The 20,583-nt window shown below is 37.2% G+C and overlaps 1 protein-coding gene across 8 annotated transcripts; it reads left to right on the forward strand.

The window, feature by feature from the left end:
- The first annotated feature begins 3,116 nt into the window (after positions 1-3,116).
- Positions 3,117-20,127, forward strand: LOC133219875 (transmembrane protein 180-like). Of its 8 annotated transcripts, none has more exons than XM_061367475.1 (6): positions 3,117-3,816; positions 4,580-5,314; positions 8,210-8,364; positions 9,644-9,727; positions 10,723-10,866; positions 18,321-20,127. In XM_061367475.1, the coding sequence occupies exons 1-6, from the start codon at positions 3,664-3,666 to the stop codon at positions 18,448-18,450; spliced, it is 1,401 nt and encodes a 466-aa protein (XP_061223459.1). In that variant the 5' UTR covers positions 3,117-3,663; the 3' UTR covers positions 18,451-20,127. The 8 variants fall into 8 exon arrangements, with proteins under 8 accessions (XP_061223459.1, XP_061223465.1, XP_061223477.1 ...); XM_061367481.1 differs by having other exon boundaries at positions 16,902-18,454; XM_061367493.1 differs by having other exon boundaries at positions 17,932-18,454.
- The last annotated feature ends 456 nt before the right edge of the window (positions 20,128-20,583 follow it).

A 20,583-nucleotide genomic window follows, 5' to 3' on the forward strand; every position in this document is an offset into this window, starting at 1 on the left:
AAGAGAACTCCTATCAACTTGCCAATGAAAATGAGGGAAGGGTTGGTCTGGGCTAATTAAGCTCCGCCCCGGCAGCCGGCTGCGCTGCCTCCCGTCGGTGGAGGTGGGTTGGTGGCGGCGAAGTGGGCGGTGGTTGCTGGGACACTGAAGGGTTAATGGCGGCAGGCGGTTGCCGTGAGATGTGCCGGTGGGTCTGCGCTGGAGCAGAGCTGGCACAGCCCAGGGCTGGGGAGCGCGGCCAGGCGTAGGGCGGTTGCGGCTCCTTGGTCGCCCCGTGTCGGGAGCCCCCGGGGAGCGTTGAGGAAGAGCGTGTGAGGAGGGGCTCGGCCCGCGCCGCTGTTACCTTAACGGCGTCACGCCCAGGTGCGGGCCGCGGTCCCGCCACCTCCCCGGGGAGCCTCGGCGCCCGAGCGCAGCAAGGGAGGGCAGAGCCGAGTGTGGTCCCGCTGGGGCGTGCAGCTGCGGAGCGGCTGTCACGGCTGGAAACGGCCGTCTCCATCCCCGCGTGGTGCTCGGGCGGTCACCGCTCGCTCCCGCTTCTTTCCCTCAGAGAGGGGAGGAGCTGTGTCCCGTATCTGTGGAGCTGCTGAGGGAAAGCTGGGTTGATTTGACCCGTTTTAACAGATGAGCATCTCCAGACTTCCAGCCCTGCAAGTTTCTGGAGCCCCGTGCCTGCCAGGAGCCGCTGCTGGGCAGCCACAGCATCTCGGGCTGGGAAGGTGGCGGCATCCGAACATCTCCTCCCCTCCTGCTCCAAGTGCTTTGTGTTTGCATCCGCCCTCTGCTTCAGCAGCATTTCTCCGCAGTGTTAGTGCTCGGGACTAGGAAAGCCTTTATTCTTAGTTCTGCCTTAATGTGGTTCAAGTCATGGTAGAAAGACGAGGAAGATACTTGTGTCCGACCAGTTTGTCAGGACTGTGGGCATTGTGCTGCAGGGTGGGATCCAGCCCAGCAGACCATGATGTCAGCTAGTGTGCTTCAGTCAAAATCTGCTATTACTTGGGAACCCACTTTTCCTTAGACTCATGCTCTAATTTCTTCTAGCGATTGTCATCTAGCCCTGGGAGAAACGCAAGTAATGTCATGCAGTGTCTCACTGGTTTAAACAGTCTGTTCTTTTGGCTCAGCTGTACTAACACGGTTGTAACCACTAGACTGATCTGCCTTCTGTGAGTCACAAAATGTCAGCACCTGTGCTCTAACCTACTCGATATAAAGGCTGACAATTAAGAAGAGAGAGAGGGGTAGTCATGAGTGATTTCATTGTTGTACCATTAAAGAGTGCATCTTTGGGGAAGGAAGTGTGGTACCTCAACTTCTAATTGAACTTATTTCATACACAAGTTACAGGGCCAGCTGTACCAATTAGTGTAAAGAGTTGTGTCAGATCCTACGTATTACAGTTAGTCATAACACCAGAGACCTGTTTGTGCATTGTTAAAAGGTTTGTATTGAAGAAATTTCAATTATTTTTTTTTACTTTCAAATATTCTGAAGCTCAGGGGATTTCTTTTTTTTTTCATGTGTGTGTAGGAAGGAATTGAGTCAAACATGATTTGAGAAATTACTGTTAGTTTGCTGGCAGTGTTTTAATGTGAAGCACTTTATTCTTGGTGCTCCTGGAACTGGAGGAAAAGGAGAGCTCCTCGTTCTCCATTTGAAGACTTAAGCAAGGATTTCCAGGGAGAAGCAAGAGATGATCTACCTTTCCAAAATCATTAAGTACATTTGTGGAGGCTTAAACATGCCTAAGCGACACTTGGTCAGTAACACACTTACTGTAATGACTTTCACAGTTAGTAACATCAAACTTACTTTAAAATATAAAATTTCAAATGAGCATCTTTTCAGCAGCTTTATCTTCACTATAGGTTTCTCAGTAAAAATTTACAAAACCAAACTTCCTACAAATACAAAGGCAAAATTTCATCACTTGAAAATGGAATTTTCTCTACAGCTTGAAAATACACATTACAATCATCCTCAAGTGCCTAAAAATTCAGTTATATTCTTACAAATAAATTGGCTTTAGAAATGCTTTGAATCAAGTTATCAGCTTGATTTTTGGTTTGGTTTTTTTGTTGTTTTGGGCTTTTTTTACCTGTAGTGTGAAGTTACCTCCTCTGTGTTACCTCTTGTTTCATGTTGGAGTATCTTAAATATATATGCAAAGATGCATCCACGTTTTATTTGCTCTTCAAGAGTTTATTTGCTGCATCAGGGGTGGAAAACCCGCTGTTCTGTCACACGCCAGAACAGACACTTGTTCAGTCCCTACCTGACTTGTGGCTTTTGCCTGGCCCTTGCCTGGTGATTAGGATTTTACCATCTTCCCTTGCAGCAGCCTGGCTTCAGCCACTTTGTAAGCCACAGGAATGCTGGAAACAGCCTTGGTTTTCATTTCCTGTTTCTTCCATGGTCATTTTTGTGAGGTGTTTGGGGAGTTGGTTATAGATCTGCTTTTTGAGCTGAACAAGCAGGTATTCAAAGTAGGTGTTTTGACGGATTTTGAAAATTTCATTTAGGATAAATTTGTTAACATGCAGAGGAGCAAAGTGTGGGCTATTGACAAAAAGTAGGTTGTAAAGCTCTGGAGTTAGAGTGTGTAGTAAGGCCTCAGTTTGAACCTGAAATATCTCTAAATTAATAACAGCTTCCTTCAAACAGGTGCACAGATGAATCAAACCTCAGTTAAAACCAGATACCTGGGAGAAGTATTTGTATATTGGGCTTATAGAATCAAACGTGGTCAATGACTACCTTTACATAATCATTACTGAACTATAAAAGGTAGAGGTTTCCTGGAACTAGCTATTTTCACAGAATAGTTTATTCCAAATATGCTTGAGTGAATTGCTAGATAGATGGAAAAGGTTAGCACCTTAAAAAATTGTTGGCTGAAGATTTGCTTGATATATTAAAGAACTCTATATTCTTGGGCTGAATCTTTCTTATTTGGACAGGCTTAGAATGCTATACACGTTTTACTTGCTAGATTTGATTTACATGCAAAGCAAATCAAAATGTTTAAACTCTTAAAAGTTTATGGTTTCCATTCATATCTCATTAATTTATTAGGTTAAGGTTGTTTCCATAGCTTGTTTACAATTAACATTTAAAAATACAAGGACAAAACTTGCTATTTGTTTTGAAAGAAAGACTCATCTAAGTGCATGCTGCATTTGACATTCATAGCAATGGAATACATAAGGGGATGAATTGAGCCACTTCGTTCCTACACAGTCCATAATTTTAAAACTATGTAGCTAACAAGACAGATCTAAAATTACGCAATCATTTGAACTCTACACCAAGATTAGTGTCAGCAATAGTAGATTTTTCTATTGAGTCTGTGCACCAGTTAGGAAGGGATTCTTTTACATTTTTGTCTACTTTCCCATTGAGTTTTAAGCACTGGTCATACTTAGAAATATCACTGACTTCTTAGTATTTCCATCTATTCAGTTTTGGGCTCAGTGTCTTCTAAGTCAGCAAAGTGTTTCTTATTTAAAAAAAAAAGGAAATAAGAATGGGGAAATTTCCCCCTAGGAATCCATTTCCACATGTCTGAAAAAGCAAATTTCCCATGTCATTTAATTTGGAAAATTATACTATCAACTGTTGTAATTCTTTTTTGTAACTTGAGGAAGAAGAGAATTGACGATGAAGTTTGTTTTGGGAATCCATCCTAATGCGCTGGCGTATTCCATGACTACATTAGGTGCTGGAATGATGAACAGTATCTTTAACTTCTACTATGTTAAGCTTTTCCTAAACCGATACAAGATTTCAGAAGCAGCATTTCATCAAGCACAGGTATGGTACCATGGAGTATTCTGATTACCATGTTGTGCTTTGTGTGTGTGTTATCACAACACAGTAAGATTGGGTTTTTGTTACTTACAAATTAACTTTTGGATGCAGAGCAAATAGTTATACAATAAATTACTTTTACATTTAGTTAATCTATAAGCAAGTGAAGGTGCATGTAAAGCACATCGTTTACAGTCTTTAGACTAAGAATCTCCAGACTTTAACTGATGAAAAGATTTTTGCCTTTGATAACTTGAAGTAATTTTGTAAACTAATTTTGTACCTCAGCTCCATCAATGTGTGTGACATTAGTGCTTTCCTATGGACTGTTTAAGTACTTGAATACTGCCTTTACTCTGCAAGTCATTATCTGTATGAGCAACCCTTATCGTAAATGGTCTCCTGAAAGTAATGGGCCAGCTCATGTTTTGAATTACTTACTGTGAGAGTAATATTTGGGCTTTGCAAGATGAAAGCTGAAATAAATAAGCTTTTGAAAGAGTGAAGTCTTAGAGACAGGGGTTTATTTCATGTGTAGTTGGGCACCTGCCTACTTTTTCATCTTGTTTTTCAAAATTACTATGAATCTAAATACACTTAAGAATTAGTTCTGGGGACTGTTTTGACCTGAGCTTTCATCTTTATTCTTTCAACAGAGATTTATTTTAAATAAATGTGGTGTGTGTTGCTTTTGTATTTGTATAATCTCTGCAGAAAAATCACACTAATAATAAATCCTGTTGTGTTTCTTGCTTGTTTGTGCCAGGTTGTATTTATGATATGGAATGCCATTAATGATCCTCTTTTTGGGTATATTCAAGATAACTCCACATTCACATGCTGCTCAAGACGCCAGTTCTCAATCTTATATGGAGCTCCTTTATATGCATTAGCCTTTTTGCTTCCTTGGTTTCCTTGGAAACATTATGAAGAAGGGGACTGGCAAAGTGGTCTTCACCTCATCATTGCATTATGTGCTTTTGACGGTTTGCTGACGTTTGTGCTTCTAGCGCAGTGTGCGCTCTTTGCAGAGATTTCAACACGACATGAAAGTAGGCTTCAGCTTATTAAATACAACCAAGTAGCAACATTACTTGGCTCAACAAGCATTCTCTTTTGTGGTCTCATATCAGATAATATGGAAAATTTTGCCTATTTTCAGGCTTTCACTGTTTTGGTTGCAGCATTAGCAACAGCCTGTATGTGTTACACAGGCAAATACAGTACTAGTCAGTACGAGCAGAGAGAAATCTGTATGGAGAATGCTAATCTGGAAAATGGTGATGGAACTCTCTCCTGGTCCTCAGTAATTTCATTGACCAAACAGATAATGACAGAGAAAAACTTCCTACTTTTTGTAGCAATGAACTTCTTCCAAGTCTTCCACATAGCCTTCTGCAACAATTTTATGATGATCTTTGCAGATAATCTTATTCCTAAGGATGTCCTCTCTTCCTCATTAAGAAGCATCATGTATGGAGCAGGCTTTATTTGTCCTCAGGTAGGCAATTACACCTTTTTTATTCCAAAATATGAAAACATGGTGTTTTACTAGTTTTTATTATTTTAAGGTATCCATTTACGCTGTGTTGGAAACATGCTGTCTAATAAGCCATTATTAATTTATTAATAAACTATAAACCGTTAGCCATACTGAGAGACAAGTCTAGGTCACCAATGCTCTAAAAGAAGAAAGTTTCCGTATGTGCAGGCTACCTAAATGTAAGGGTAGGGTAGTGAGAACAAGCAGGCAGGCTGGTAGAGTGTATGTTTACAAGAACGTAAGATTTAAGCATGCAAGGAGTGAATGTTTTGGATCCCACAGGGTTTATAATGCCCAAGTATAAAGGAATGAAAAACATCGTCAAGATAAAAAGCTTCTAAAAGCAAGATCTCTAGAATTCTGGGTTCTTTTCTCTTTGTTTTTGATTTTTAATACAGGATTAAAAAATAATCTCTTCTTCAGCAAGTTTCTGAGATAAACTGCACAAAACACCAGAAAAAATTACTAGCTATTGAAAGCATTGTTGAAATATGTGGCATCTCAGTCATGAGAACCAAACAAAACTCCAAACAGCTGCTCTTGGAGAATAATACATTCCCATTTATTTCGTTGTCTTCTGTCTTGGTCAGCTATATTTACTTGGTAGAGAGGGACGCACTTTCAAAACCTCAGTCAGGGATGGGATGAGGAGTAATGAACTGGAAAAGAGAACCCTAACAAGTAATGTGTGAGATCAAGAAAAGCAGCAAAAATAAGTCCCTCAGAATGTAAACTTACTTGTCTGAAGTGGAGCAAAAAATTCTCCTGTTCATTCCCTTCTAGCTTCTTTCACTGCATCTTTTAAAACTTTCAAAGCTGAATACCTGACTTTTCTCATAGGTGTCATGCTGCTCAGAATTTCTGACAATCGGGCTGTTACATTTGTTAAACGATAGTGGGTTTCAGTAAGTAATATGTAAAAGAAGATGCATGCAAATGCAACTGGAATTCACAGCTCAACTTCAGTTACTGTTTTAGCTTTTGCATATATAACATACAAATCCTAAGCATATCTTCTTTGTTCCATCACTCCTAAATATCTGCAATTTCAACTTTTATCCTTACCACAGGTTTGGGTCTTTTACCTTTTTTTTTTTTTTTGTAACTCAAACAACTAGCTGATGAACTTTGGAAATAAATCAGAAGCTACAGATGTTAGGAAAGCTTAAATATTTTTACACTCGATATATAGCAATCACTTTTGTTGATAAAATCAGTGTGAGAGTGTGAAACCAACTGTCTTTCAGAAAACACACCTCTCTCTGCTCCCCAGAGTCTCTTGTCTATGTCACTGAACCATAGAGTGTTCACTATGACCTTATTTTCCTCAAGTTTTGTCCCTTTGACCTCAAGATATAAGAGAATTCTCCTGTGTCTACATCCTGAACTTTACTTACTGGAAAAGCACCCAGCCCCTGTAAACTAAAGCCCCTTCTTAGGAATTTGTGCTTCAGTGGCCTGTACTTCTGTCTCTGGTTCCTTTTAGTAGTGGTTGTGGAGAATAAAGTCTGCCTACAAGGAAACTTTGTTGCTGAAACACAGGCAAACAATCTAAATTTGCATCATTAAGTTAGTTTGCTTAGAAATACGCAGTCTTGGAAACATGCAGGTATTAAGGAATTTTCAAAGTCATAAGTACTTCCTGAGACAGGGTTATTTCTCAATTACAGGGAGACAAGGTCATGGTTTTTACAATAAACAGGCATTAAATAATCCTGTACCATTTCTAGTGTAGGCACTTTTCTGTAAAATGCCTGAAAACAGCCAGGGGAGGAGGATGTTTAAGTTCCTTAAAACCAGATTTTTTTTCTTATACCAACTTTCCAGACTTTTTTTACCTCCCTGATCATTGGTTTAAGTAGAAAACTTGAACTTCTTTATGATAGTATTTGCCACAGTAATCTTTGACTGTAGCATCCTGGTTTTATTTATTATGTTAAAGCATTTAAATGCGTAAAAAAATGTACAAAGAGAATTCTTTCCTGTTCTTCATTTTAATATTACACTATTCATCTCTAACACAGAGGGAGGAGAAAATGTATATGTGAGTCTGTATTTTTTATGATAGTGATGAGGACTGCATGCATATAGATGATCACAGAGACTTGTATAATAAAAAGAACATAATGCATTATGAAATGTCCTATTTAAAGTGTAAAGTGAGGAACAACAGGGAAGAGCTTACTCTTTGTTTATACTATAACCAGCACTTAATACCATTTTCATGAGATTAGCCTTCACTGGCTTCTCATCTGCTTGCTATGCTTGGCAGAATTAAAACGTAGCCATATGTGCTATCCACTGGTATCTGCCTTTCTCTACTTCCTAGTAAAGTCTCTAACTTGCTTACATCAGCTGTCTTTATCAAACTAAAAGTCATGCTTAATTTCTACAAATGCCAATGAAAGTAGTAATATTGATGAGAAACACAGTTATTGAACATATTTTTGACCAGCAGTTAAAATGGCAAATGCTTGGTTTACAGTTAATATTACTGCAAATTTAACTATTTAAGGGATTAAGCATTAAATAATAGTTAGGCAATGTGGGAAACAGTGTCTTCCTCAGGATATTGTAGTTCTCAGATGGCTGGTTTTGAGTGAAAAATCCTTCTTACCTGGTAGAGGTAACACATAACGAGCCAGTAGATAGTTCTCTTTTTCAGTTCCTAGTTTTTACTTGGATTGAACTTTTCACAAAGGGTTGGTTTGTGCTTTGGTTTGGTTTGTTGTTTGGGTTTTTTCCTTAATGGTTAGTAATAAATTACATCTGGTCTGTGCTTTATAGCTCTCCTAATGCTGAGATACTGTACTCTATCTTTTAATCATATGTGTGTATATATTCTCTTTTCAGTGCCTTGTTCTTCTCAGTCATGCTTCACTGAAGAAGTTTGGTTATTACAGAATCATCTTGTTTTCCTTCTACTTTGAAGGAGTAGCTGCTGCTGTCATGTTTATTCTAGGATCAGAACACTATTATCTGTTGGCATTTTATCTCATGACAAACATGTAAGTGAATACACTTCCCTTTTCATAGATACAGCTTAAATAATTCTAACAGAGTGCATGAAGATTTTGCCACTGCTTTTGTGGTTTTCTTTCTGTTCTGTTTCTCTTGTTAAAAATGTTGAAACTCCAGTTACAATTTTTTCAGCTTTCATTTTTTTTTCTGCTTCAGCTTTTAATTTCTGGTTAAAAAAAAAAAAAAGCCTGAAGTATGAACAGTGATTAAGGTTTGCAGCCCCATGCTTCCAGCCACTGACCTGCTATAACATGAGATTCAAGGGAAGCAGAATCTCTTCTCATCCACGTAGACAGAGGAGATCTCAGCAGAGAAATTCTTATTTTAAAATAAAGACCTGTTTGTATCAGAATATTGTTACAGTGGTTTATTTTTTACTTTTCTATTTTAATGCTTTCTTTCTACATGTTCTACATGTTCTTTCCTACCATCCTTTTCTTCATCTTCTTTTTTTCTTCTTTTCCCTGTTTTAATTCTCATTTTCAGTATTTCAGTCATGGGCTACTGTTAACACTGAATGGTGTGAACAATAAATTGAATCTCATTACCTGCATACTTTAAATGGTGAAGATATATGTTGATTTCCCCAGGAAAAACAAAACCTTTAAGGTACCTAAAGACTCTATGTTTAAAGTGCTAATTGTTCAAAGCCTCTTCTAAATAAAAGCTAATCACACCCAAAATATACTAAGACATAGGCACCTCAATATTTGAGTTTATGGTTTCTCTTCACAGTTTAAGAGTTGGTTTTGTGTGTGTGTGTTTAAAGGCATATATGTACACACGTATGCATATATGAATACAATGTAAGTAAATATATAGGAATGCATATAAAATCTTTTTATTGTTCTAATTCTCCCACTTGGAAGTTTGTCTTTCCAGTAATGCTCATGTCCTTTTCAGATTTCAAGAAGAAATTTTCAGTCACTCTTTCCTCTCAGGTGCTTCTCTTCTCCATGTCATTTTAATGACATTTACTATAACCCCAAGTAAATATTTATGACCTTTTGCACCAGTGTCTGGGAAAAAAAAGAGAAAAGAGAAAAAAACCTAGGTTTGCATATTGCTTTGTAATTCTCAGTTAAGAACAGATCTAATAATGCTTTCAGAACTGCTGTTTAAACAGATAAATCACCTAGTTTTAAAGAAAGTCTCTGTTTGTAGAAAGGTTGGTATTGGGGTATGTATGTTAGAATGTCAGTTACGATTTCATTATGGAAGTGTATATAAGAACTGTGATCATCTTAAATATTTTGTCCTTTTTAGGGTAATTGTGCAAGCTTCATTTAGTTTGTTCAATTTGCCTTTGGCAGATATTGTTGATGCAGATTTAATAAAGCACAAGCGGAGGTATGTCCATCAGAACTTTTTCTGTAAATATGCTATCTCCTTGCCATGTTACTCTTTCATAAGTTGGATCATGTCAAAGTAAATACAGTAAATGGTCTTGGATCCTTGACACAGAAGTAGTTTTTGTACGAGCAACTTAGCATAAATAAAGATATGAACTTTATTCAAGTTTCCTGCAGTTAATTCAGTAGAGTCATTGCAACAGATTATTAAGTAATTTCTAGTTTTAATTATACATAGTATAAGCCAAGTCCTTAAATTTTTTGTTTCTATTTTTGTTAGCTTAAATTGAATTATTCTGTAACCATATACATGTATTGCAATTTACAAAATTTTCTGAATAAGGCCTTTCTAACATGGAAAAGGTGCTTATAAAGCTCTGCCTGTGCTACTTCAAGTGTAAATTTCAAAGTCTAACTGGTTGCTGTTATCTCTCTGAAATAAAAATTGATAAAACCTTCTGTGATGTAGTGTATTACAACTCATGGATCTTCTGGATTTTTACCAAAGTGCAGGTAACTTCCTGTTGTTTCCATCAATGTTTATTTAAGTGCAGATTCAGTCCTGGTAACTGTATGAAAGGACTTGCCCCTAAAGGTGAGAGCTGTTGCTTTCATTAATAAAAAAATGCCTCCTTTTCTGGCCACACGCATGTAAATTCTGAAGTAATTAATTCTCCATGCACTGTTCAGTCTAACTTCACTTCAGTTATTACTCTATGTGCACAAAGTTGAATTCGAGTGCAAGTCATTTCAGAATTGGGGCCATGCTGTATATATACACCAGAGGTTTATTACCTTCCATTTCCAAATAAATTTAAATTTCATTATGATAACTGATCTGTTTGCTATAATGGGAGAACTATATAAAGCCAAGTATCATAACAGTTATCATCTGCATATTAAAAGGAGTTTAAAAATCACTGTTGTAATTAATATACTAACAAGTTTGTGTTGTGCATTCATTTGTTGTTTTTTTTTTCCTAACTATTTTAGATCACCACTTTCCTCTATGGTTTTTGGCACCAATGCTTTATTTACAAAGCCTGCCCAATCTTTGGCTCCAATGCTTGTGGTTACAATACTAAATCAGTTTGGATATGAGAACCTGAATAATGAAGTTGCTCAATCAGATCCAAGGTGAGTTCAAAAGGGATACTTTAAATTATAGAAATTAACATGAAATAATCTAAAAAGCAAATTAATCTGCAATTAGTTTGCATGAACTGCATGAACTTCAAAAGCATGACTGCTTTAAAAATATTTTCCTGTTATTTTTTTATCTGTGTAGGAATAGAAATAGTTTTTAAAGAAATCATTTCCTAAACAATACACATGAGGGCATCTACCTGATTTTGAAACACAAAGGGTACATTTCATTAGTTGACCACTTCCTATTCTATTGCAAAAAATAAAAGAAATCTTTGAGATCACCTCAAGATAGATGTTGTCCTGGCTTTTGTGTTTTGTTTATCTCATAAACCTACTTCCATAAATACATAATTCTAACAGTGTTGCATTTAAGATACATTTTTGTCTGAGAGAAAGCAGTATAATCATTGGAGGAAGGGAATTTCCCTCAAGTAGGAGTATAATTTTGGCTTTGATACTACTTACCATTCTAATGCTAATGATTTCATTGCAGTCCCTGGAGACCTTAATACACAGGTTGCTAGTTAGCACATTGGAAATGCATGGGCTTTTATAAAAAAACAAATAAAGAGGGAATCAGTACACTGAAAGGGTCAAAGGCTGTTTATTTATGACCAGCAAGAGGAAGTGGCAACATAAGGAATGACTGACGTCAGGGCTGAAAGGCAAAAATCAGTCTTGATAAGGATTTGCTTGAGTGAACAGCCTTAAGAAATACACAGAAGACAATTGTAAGTGAACTTTTGTGGAGGGAGCTCTTGAAGGAGAAAAGACTGGGCATGTGTCACCTGAGGCTGGGAGAATGTGTCGTATTTGAGGAATGTTCTAAAGAAATCTCTGAGTGAAAACATGGCATGAAAAGACAACAGGTGGTCTTCAGAAAAGCATCCTGACACAAGCAAAGAAGGCTTTACTTTGAGACTGTGTGTGAGAACAGTTGATTTTATTTTAATGCATTCTGTTGATAGCCAGCCAGTGAGAAGATGTGAAGAGGACATGAACCTCATTATAATGTCAAATAAGATGGGTGATCTTTTCTTTTGCAGAAGAGTCATAAGTTGAACTGGATGTGGATATGAGGGCTGAATATATTAATCTTGATGATTGAGAGAAAATCAGGCTTAAAACATAAAACCTGCAGTTCTGATCCATTTCAATCCGATAAATGATACCTTTGTGGATGGATTTTAAATCACAGTAATTACAAATCTTTTTTTTTTTTTTTTTCCCAGTAAGTAGACTCTGGACTATAGCAACAATATATTTCTTATATAGAGAGCTGAAATACTTTAAATGCTTAGCCTCTAAACATGTATTTTCACTTGAGTCATGCTGAAATTTGATATATTTAACTAGGGCAACAAACAGCATAAAGGCACAAAGCTGAGATCAGTTAATCAAGGAGCACCTGAATTATATTTCTTTTGCCCATCCCTTCGAAAACAATTTCTTAAATCTGAAGCAGTGTGCACATGTTTTCTGTATGTATATATGTGTGAATGTGCATGGCCTTTGCTTTGCAATTGGACTATTGTGTGGGCATACAGTCCACAAAGACCAGACTACTCAGGGTTGTTTCTAGGGAGCCAGTTTGCCCATGGCAATGTACACAGACCATTGACTGAGCTAAACTTACTTACACATGTTAAAACCCTATCAGATCTATCTCAGATTTCAGCCATAGGCAGATAGCTAGAATACACTTGCCTCAGGACAAAGCTGGTTGGGGTCAAAAAGAAACTGAATACAGGAGGTTGCTTAAAATATGCTCATACTGTTTGGGAAAAAAAAAAAAATCACACATGTGAATTACATACAATGAAGTGTTCTCATCCATTCAAATACAATCTCAGCTCCACTGTCCTTCCTCCCTTTCCAAAGCTGGCAGCATCTATTAAGTGTTCTGGGAAGCATTTACTTAATTAGGTATAGTGTTAATGAATTGTGAAGATGGCACAGAGAACCTTTATTCTGCATTAACAAAATGTTTGGGCCCCAAATAAATAAGTCTTAAAGAGTTTCCAGCAATGTTGTTTACTGGGAGGAGAGAGAAGGTGCAGTCCAAAACCATAAGCTATTTGCTGAATCTAAATTACTTAATTTTTCTTAATATACAATTAAAATTCTTAATGTGGAAAGTTAAACCATAGCAACAATGAGGGAGCAGCTAAGCCTGGAAACCATTTGCAGGCACATTAGGTCAATAAAATCATCAGTAGTAGTCAGCATGGCTTCACCAAGGGGAAGTCATAATTGGCCAACTTGATAAACTTCTAGAATTAAATGACTGACCTGATAAATGAGGTAGAAGTGGTAGATATTGTCTACTTGGTCTTCAGTAAGACCTTTGAAACTGTCTCCCATAAGATCCTCATAAAAAAGCATTTGATACACAGGTTGGATGAACAGACAGTGAGATAGGTTGAAAACTGGCTGAATGGCCAGGTGCAGAGGGTTATCAGGGGTATGAGGTCTAGTTGCAGGCCAGTAACTAGTAGTTACACTAGTGATGTATCCTCAGGGTCTATATCGGGTCCAGTCCTGTTTAACATCTTTACTAATGATATGGATGATTGAGCAGGATGTACCCTCAGGAAGTTTATTGATGACACAAAACTGGGAGGTGTGGCTGATACATCAGAGGTCATGCTGCCATCCAGAGGGATCTTGAGAGGCTGAAGGAATGGCTTGACAGGATTCTCATGGTTCAACAAAGAGAAATGCAAATCCTGCACCTGGGGAGGAACAGGCCCAGGCACCAGTATATGATGGGACCACCAAGCTGGAAGGCAGCTTGGCAGAAAAGGATTTGGGGCCCCTGGTGAACACCACACTGAACATGAGCCAGCAATGTGTTCGTGTGGTAAAGGCAGAGAACAGTATTATCTTGGGCTGCCTTAGACAAAGTATAGCCAGCAGGTCAAAGTTCCCATCTGCTCAGCACTGATGAGGCCACATCTGGAGCACTGTGTCCAAATGCAGCCTCTACAGTACAAGGGAAACATGGACATACTGGAGGGAACCCAGCAAAGGACCACAGGTTATTAAGGGACTGGAGTATCTATAAGGAAAGGCTGAGATAATTGGGACTGTTCAGTTTGCTGAAGAGTCATGAGGGAGATCTTCTTAATGTGTACAAATATTTTAAGGGAGGGTGCAAGGAGGTTGGTTTTAGGCTTTTTCCAGTGGTGCCCAGTGACAGGACCAGATCAGTGGGCATAAACTGAAAAACAGGAGATTCCCTCTGAACATCAGGTAATGCTGTTTTATTGTGAGGGCAACTGAGCAGTGGAACAGGTTATTCAGGGAGGTTGTGGACTCTCCATTCTTAGAAATATTCGAAAGCTGTCTAGACACAGGGCAGCTGGCTTTATGTGGCCCTGCTTGAACAGGGGTTTGGAGCAGACGACCTCCAAAGGTCCCTTCCAACCTCAATCATTCCATGGGTCTAAATCTGTGAACAAAGTTCGAGTATTTAATAATAGTGAAAATATGAATATGTTACAGATAAGCAGTTGCTTTCTACATACAGATCCTGCCTGTCACATTAGGGTTTTTTTCACAGTTATTTCACAGATGCTCTTACAAAGCAAAATAATCTTAATAAGACATATCTTATTATCTGTGTTTAGCTTGGGGGATGTTGTATGTTTTATATATTAATGTTCTGTGGAGTGAGTGGAGAAAAGTGTGATTTTGTATTCTCAGCAACTTTCCAGGCTTTTGCTGTAGTAAAACACATTTTCCAGCAACGAGTTTACTGTTGAAAATGATAGAACATCATTATTCACACTTATTTTTGTGTAATATTGTCATTTAATTTCTTCATTACTCCTTTATTGATGTATTGCTTACTCAAGACCATATGGAATGCTGGAGCTCAGAAACTTTCTGAATGCCTTCTACTTGCATATCAAAAGAAAAAGGTCACAGCTTCCAAGGGAAGGGTTTGTCTTTTTCTCCCCTACTTCATTTATCTTACACATTTTATAGCATTTTATTAATAGCATACTGCCTTTAGAAGTTGCCTTCATAAATATGCTCTTTGGTGCTCATCTTTCCCTGTATGAAAAAAAGATAAATATGTCTATCAAAAGCTGTCTGCTGAGACCAGTCATATATCTTCTGATTCTTATGCCTCCAGCAAAAAGTCTGTAAGATGACACGACCTCATCTACACTTCTTCATCATTCCAGTGACCTCATTATTGTTCTTCAGCTGTGTGGTGGCTCCGTGACATCCCCCATGATAAAGATATTTCATTATTGCTTCATTAGAGCACCAGAATTCCATTAAGAGTACCAACTAACTAGAAGTTGCTGGGTTTTAATCTTTGCCTGTCTTCTGTTGCTAACATGCTGTTGAGCAATTCACACATCTGTGTTTTCTGCTTCAATAAAGACCATATTCCCAAGCAGCTTATTAGGGCAACTGGCAAGTTATGAGTGAAAGTCTTACCCCAAAAGACCTTTTGAGACAGTAGTTCATCATTGTCTTGGTGCCTCTCTTACAGTCGTACCCTGCAGCACACCCAAACTGTTAAGACAGTGAAGAAATTTTATACAAAGAGTAAGATTCCAGAAGAAAGGAAAATTTGGTCCCCTTTGGTTTTTATCCGTGAGGTATTATAACACTGCCAGGTGGATTGTTAAGATTCATCAGAAGTGAGAAAATGATTATTGCTGAACAGTGATTCCAGTACCAGATTAAGCCAGGCATTCCACAGACCTGGACTGTCTTCCTCTGTACCAAAGCCTTTGAACTGATCATTCACATCATCAGGTCCTTACTTACCAGTATTTTTTTCTGTCTCACTGTGGTTTCTTAGTCACAGTGATATCTTCTTCCTTGGTTTCACATCTGGTATCATAATTCTGAAGTGTGACTTCTGCTATGAATAGTGTGTATCTCTTCCAGAAGTTGTCTTCCTCTTTGGTGTAACCTTATTCACACATGAGGTTGGCCAATATATTGCACACATTCCCATGTGTGTTACACATGGTTCTGTATACAGTAATATACACATTATACCACATTCTTAGGGAATTTGGTCACTATACATCAGGTAACCACGTTGTAGTGGAAGCTAGTTTAATGAGTATTTTTAAATATCCCTAAAATTTGAGCAGTAGCTTGCAGAATTGAGTAGTCCTATTGGGACCCAAATCCAAAAAAAATCTGCAAATTGTTGGGATTTTTTTTTTTCTTTTTGTCCATTATCTAGCAAAGCATTACCCGCCCATATGGCTTGGGGAGTTTGGTTTTGGCTATGGAAAAGATACCTAGTTTAAAATCTCCCTCTTCTGGAGAGCCCCTACAATTGCAACTAATTTCTCGTGAAAGTGTGCTTTTCAAATTCATTCTTCAGAACTCAGTAATTTGACAGCAACTCTTCATTATTTATTGGAGGCACTTTCAACTGTTAATACTTTCATACTGAATTACTGGAGTACATGACATTCTATTCAGAGTGTTATTAGGGCTGTTTATGAAAGATTTTATGTTTTATTCCTGTGTGTGCAAAAAAATGTAGACATGGAAATTTCTGAAGTTACTGGTTCAGCTGTTACTATAATGAAATCTGAGCTCTGCTCTTGATTTATCCCAGTTCCTTAATGAAATATTTTCCCATTCCTTGTTCTGTGTACCAAAGATATTTTTCATAATTCCTGCAGTAAATTAGGCTTTTACAGCACAATGGATAATATTGTTTTCTTAAACCAATATTGTTGCAGTGAAACCAAATCAGGATTGCACCGGTGCGAGTGATTTCGCAGATGTTATTTCTTTGTTTCGTCCTTCCTGAAGTCCATATGTAAATGAAATAATTTTATTAACGAAAACTGCTCTTTAGCGTGCAGAACAGGCTAAGTACAACCCCAACATCCTGTTAACTGTGTCTTAGTCCTGTTTCATCTTTAGCTAGGTACGTAATTTGTTGGTGGCCTCCCTGTTGACACTGCTCATACAGTTAACTACTGGCAGATGTGGTGTGCATGATGTAGGCGCTTGTTCACTTGTAGGTGGACTGAACATGCAATTGAATATAGGCCAGTAAACAACATCCAAATGGTAAATTATTGTTACTGCCAATAAGCATTGGCTATGCACCAGTGACCTGCTAGCAAACACTTCCAGTCTTATATGTAGTTGCCCAAGTGATTTAGTAATTCCCTTGTGAGCCTGTGCTTTTTTTTTTGTTTCCTTACGTAGCATTAGCATATACATGACTTGACATCAACCATGATCATTGTATGAGTGTGTATATGTACTAAGGAATAAATCTGGCCTATGATGGAGGTTACAAGCATTTTTTCTGTTAAATATAGTGATCTATGAGTTGATTCTTTTATGATTCTGAGAAACTTAGGTTTTATTCAAAGGCCTGCTCAGGTTTTTTTCCCAGATCTCAATTTTTTTGGATCACATCCATAGCTGTTCTGTGAGTCTCCTATCTCATCCCTTAATGATAAAGAAAATAATATAAACTGCCTCATGGAGAGAAAGTTCATTTAGGGGCTGTTTCTCAGCTTGAGTTGACTTTCCTGATATTTAGTAATTAGAATCCAATAATTAACAGAATGCCAGCTGGTAGATAATGATTTTAGCTACTAGATAAATGCCTAAATATATGCTTAAAGCTGTCAGAAACCATACTGTTCATAAAAGGGAACTCATTTAAGTCCAGTACTTTGCTTTTCTTATTCGTATGTGTTGATGTTTTTATCTCTTATTCCTTAGAGAAGATTTATGTGAAGAGGTAGTATGCATCCATGTGAATAAATGAGAATGAATGTTAACTTCACATGTATTCCTTTTATGGCTTTTATTATCTGTAATAATTTATTTTAAACAAAATAAAAGAGTGCTTACTATTTCACATAGCCCTTTACACCATACCTGAATTCTATGCATTAATCAAAACTTCCATCTAGCACTCAGCAACTATAACAACACACTATGTGGATAGCCAGGAGCACAGATTTTAACTTAAATAAAATAATTTCATATTAAAATGTTTACTTCCATTTTCTGCTTTTATTTCTCTTCCAGATTTTTCAGTCCTCCTAAAGCTTTTCAGGTGCTCTGTTCTATAATTGGATTATATTGCTTAAATTGATTTCTGTATTACATAATACAGATGTATACTAGTGAACAGGATTTCATAGGTTGCCTACAGTGTATTGAAATTAACTCTGTGTGCTTAGTATATCATTTCCTCCTAGCTATTATGAAAGGAGCGAACAACATAAAATGCATATTTGTGTGTAGAATTAGAAAATATAATCAAAGTGCATTTGATATCTGCGATATTTGGTTTTAGGGTTGATTGTACACAGTAACGTGTGTACATGTATATAACGTGAGTCCTTTTGTTGTGAATTGACCATCAAATTTAATCTTCTTCACCTTGAAAGCTATGTTTCCATCTTCTTCACCAGCTTGTTTTTAGGTCTTCATGATGCCATGTTCTATTTGATCTGCCTGGTTCCACTCTGCATTGCAGTCATCCAGATCCTGGCATGGGCTCCCTTTTCAATCCAGAATAGTCATGTAACAGCTGTACGTTAAATTTGTAACAGTTGGTCAGTAAATCAGACAGTATGTTCTAAATGTGAAAAAACAAAATTGCATTAAATGGACTATTAGATCATTTTGAGCCATTTCAGTGAAGATGCATTCTTCAGCCTATGAAGACTATAACACAGATCACACTAAGCCTTACTGCTGAGCCTGCAATGATTTTTCTACTTCAGTTGTTTTTCTTTAATGGGATTTATCCTTAATTGCTAGATAAAGCCGTTTCTGGTATATACTGGTCACTGTTAACTCCTTTGAAGAATGGATATCAGTTAAAGGAATCCCAGCCCAGCACCTGGAATTCAAGAGAACTGCATTTTCTTCAGCTTCCTGCAAGATGGTGGATTAATTCTGCCATACTGATAGAATGGCAGATCTCTAAAGTTTATCTGGAAGAGCCTGGTGGATACCTCTCATGGATGGCAAAGAGATGAAGAGAAAAATTTAGATGGTGTGTACCTTACCAGTGTCAAGGCAAATCCGACAACTACCACAGGAAGAGCCAAGAGTAGTTAACTACCCCATAAAAGTCTGTGTAAGGCTAAAGAAGAAAAAGATGAAAATGCTGTTCAGAAAAAGCTCCATACATCTTCACTGGCTTTCCGAGTGTCTCTAGTTGTGGTAGGCAGATGCAGTTTTCTGGGTTTAAATGGGAAGATTATTTTGAAGGTACCATATTGTTAGTACTTCATACCGAATGTCATTGTGGTAAGGAAAACATTAGTGTGTGGATATAGTGGTGTTCAGTTAGCTGGAAAACTCTAAGCATACGCATACTGAATCAAACTCTACCTGCTTAATAGTGTGACACTGGCAAACTCACTTGGTGTGCTAACAGTTGAAGTTAATTAATTTCTGATTAACTACTGATAACATCTTTTCAATTATGCTTTTAAATGGATCCTATGATTTTTACAAAAGTCTATCTTGACAGAATTTCAGGAACATTGAATCCTCTTTTTTATTTCACACAGACTGTAATGATAAGTTATTATGTTTTTTCCTCCAGAATATTCAGCATGTAACTTTGTAATGAAAGATAGCTAAGTATAAAATAATAATTTCATTTTTGTTCTTTATCTTGCCTGGGTAAACAGTTTTAGAAGCACCTTTCTTACAGAGTGCAAGTCACTTGAAAGTACAAGGTGCATTGTACGTATCCTGATTTTGAAGTGCTGAGCCAGTTTATTTCTAAGGCTTTACACTTATTGTGATAGGTAGCTTGAATAAAAGTCAGTGTAAGAGTGCATTTTGGAAGACACCAATATAATTTAATGAAGAGGTCTGAGACTGGAAATACCGGTGTTGAAAAAAAGTATTTTGTGCCTCTGTTTTTACATTTGCAGCATAGAAAAAAAGTTGTTTCCTTGACTTTTTTGAAGTGCAAAATGCTTTCAAGGTGATGAGTGAAAAAGTGGGATAGCATTTTTAAATATTTAGATATTCCAAATGAACACTTTGATAGGAATATGAAAATTTACGTTAAAATGTAAGAAGGCAGAAGTGTGATGGCATTTTAAGTTGCATTATCGTTTTTTTATCTCTGTCTTGTCACAGATACCTTTATTCATTTGCATTGTATGTGCATGTACATGTACACATTTTAGCATCACTTGTATTTACAAATCTAAAGAATATTTACAGAAATAACGAGAGCAGATAGACATAGATTGTGTGCTTAGATTCTGAATTTTAAAAGACCTACTGCACTCTATGTATGAATTTTGTGCTTGAAAAGCAGGAGGAGCAAAAGCCCAAGGAATCTTTGATTCATTCTATGAAACAGTCCTCTCCCTGATAATTCCTTTAAAATGATGATGGTAATAAATGGTAATAAATAACTTAAAATAGTTTTCTTTTTCCTTACTCTTTCTGTGTTTCCTGAATTTCCTATGTTCATCCGATCCTCATAGAATATATATTTTGGTAGGTGAAAATGATACTGTTCCACAAATGGGGTTTCTTAAATGACTTTTTATTACTTAGTTCTAATATTAAGTTATTAGAACATAGTGTACAACTGGGACAGTGTTGTGCTATACGACAGGAAAACTAGTAAGTGGTATGAAGAGTCAAAATTATATCAAGAATTCTTTGAAATTATCAGAATGACTATTTTTTTTT

Source organism: Neopsephotus bourkii, unplaced genomic scaffold, assembly GCF_033783945.1.
Source record: "Neopsephotus bourkii isolate Nb327-2 ecotype Australia unplaced genomic scaffold, CSIRO-AGI_Nbou_v1 NB_126, whole genome shotgun sequence".
NCBI lineage: Eukaryota > Metazoa > Chordata > Aves > Psittaciformes > Psittacidae > Neopsephotus > Neopsephotus bourkii.

Excerpts from the sequence above, each read along its gene's own strand:
- LOC133219875 (XM_061367475.1), top strand. The coding sequence starts at position 3,664 with ATGAAGTTTGTTTTGGGAATCCATCCTAATGCGCTGGCGTATTCCATG. Across the intron at positions 9,728-10,722 it reads TTAATAAAGCACAAGCGGAG|ATCACCACTTTCCTCTATGG; the intron begins GTATGTCCATCA and ends TAACTATTTTAG. Across the intron at positions 10,867-18,320 it reads GTTGCTCAATCAGATCCAAG|CTTGTTTTTAGGTCTTCATG; the intron begins GTGAGTTCAAAA and ends CTTCTTCACCAG.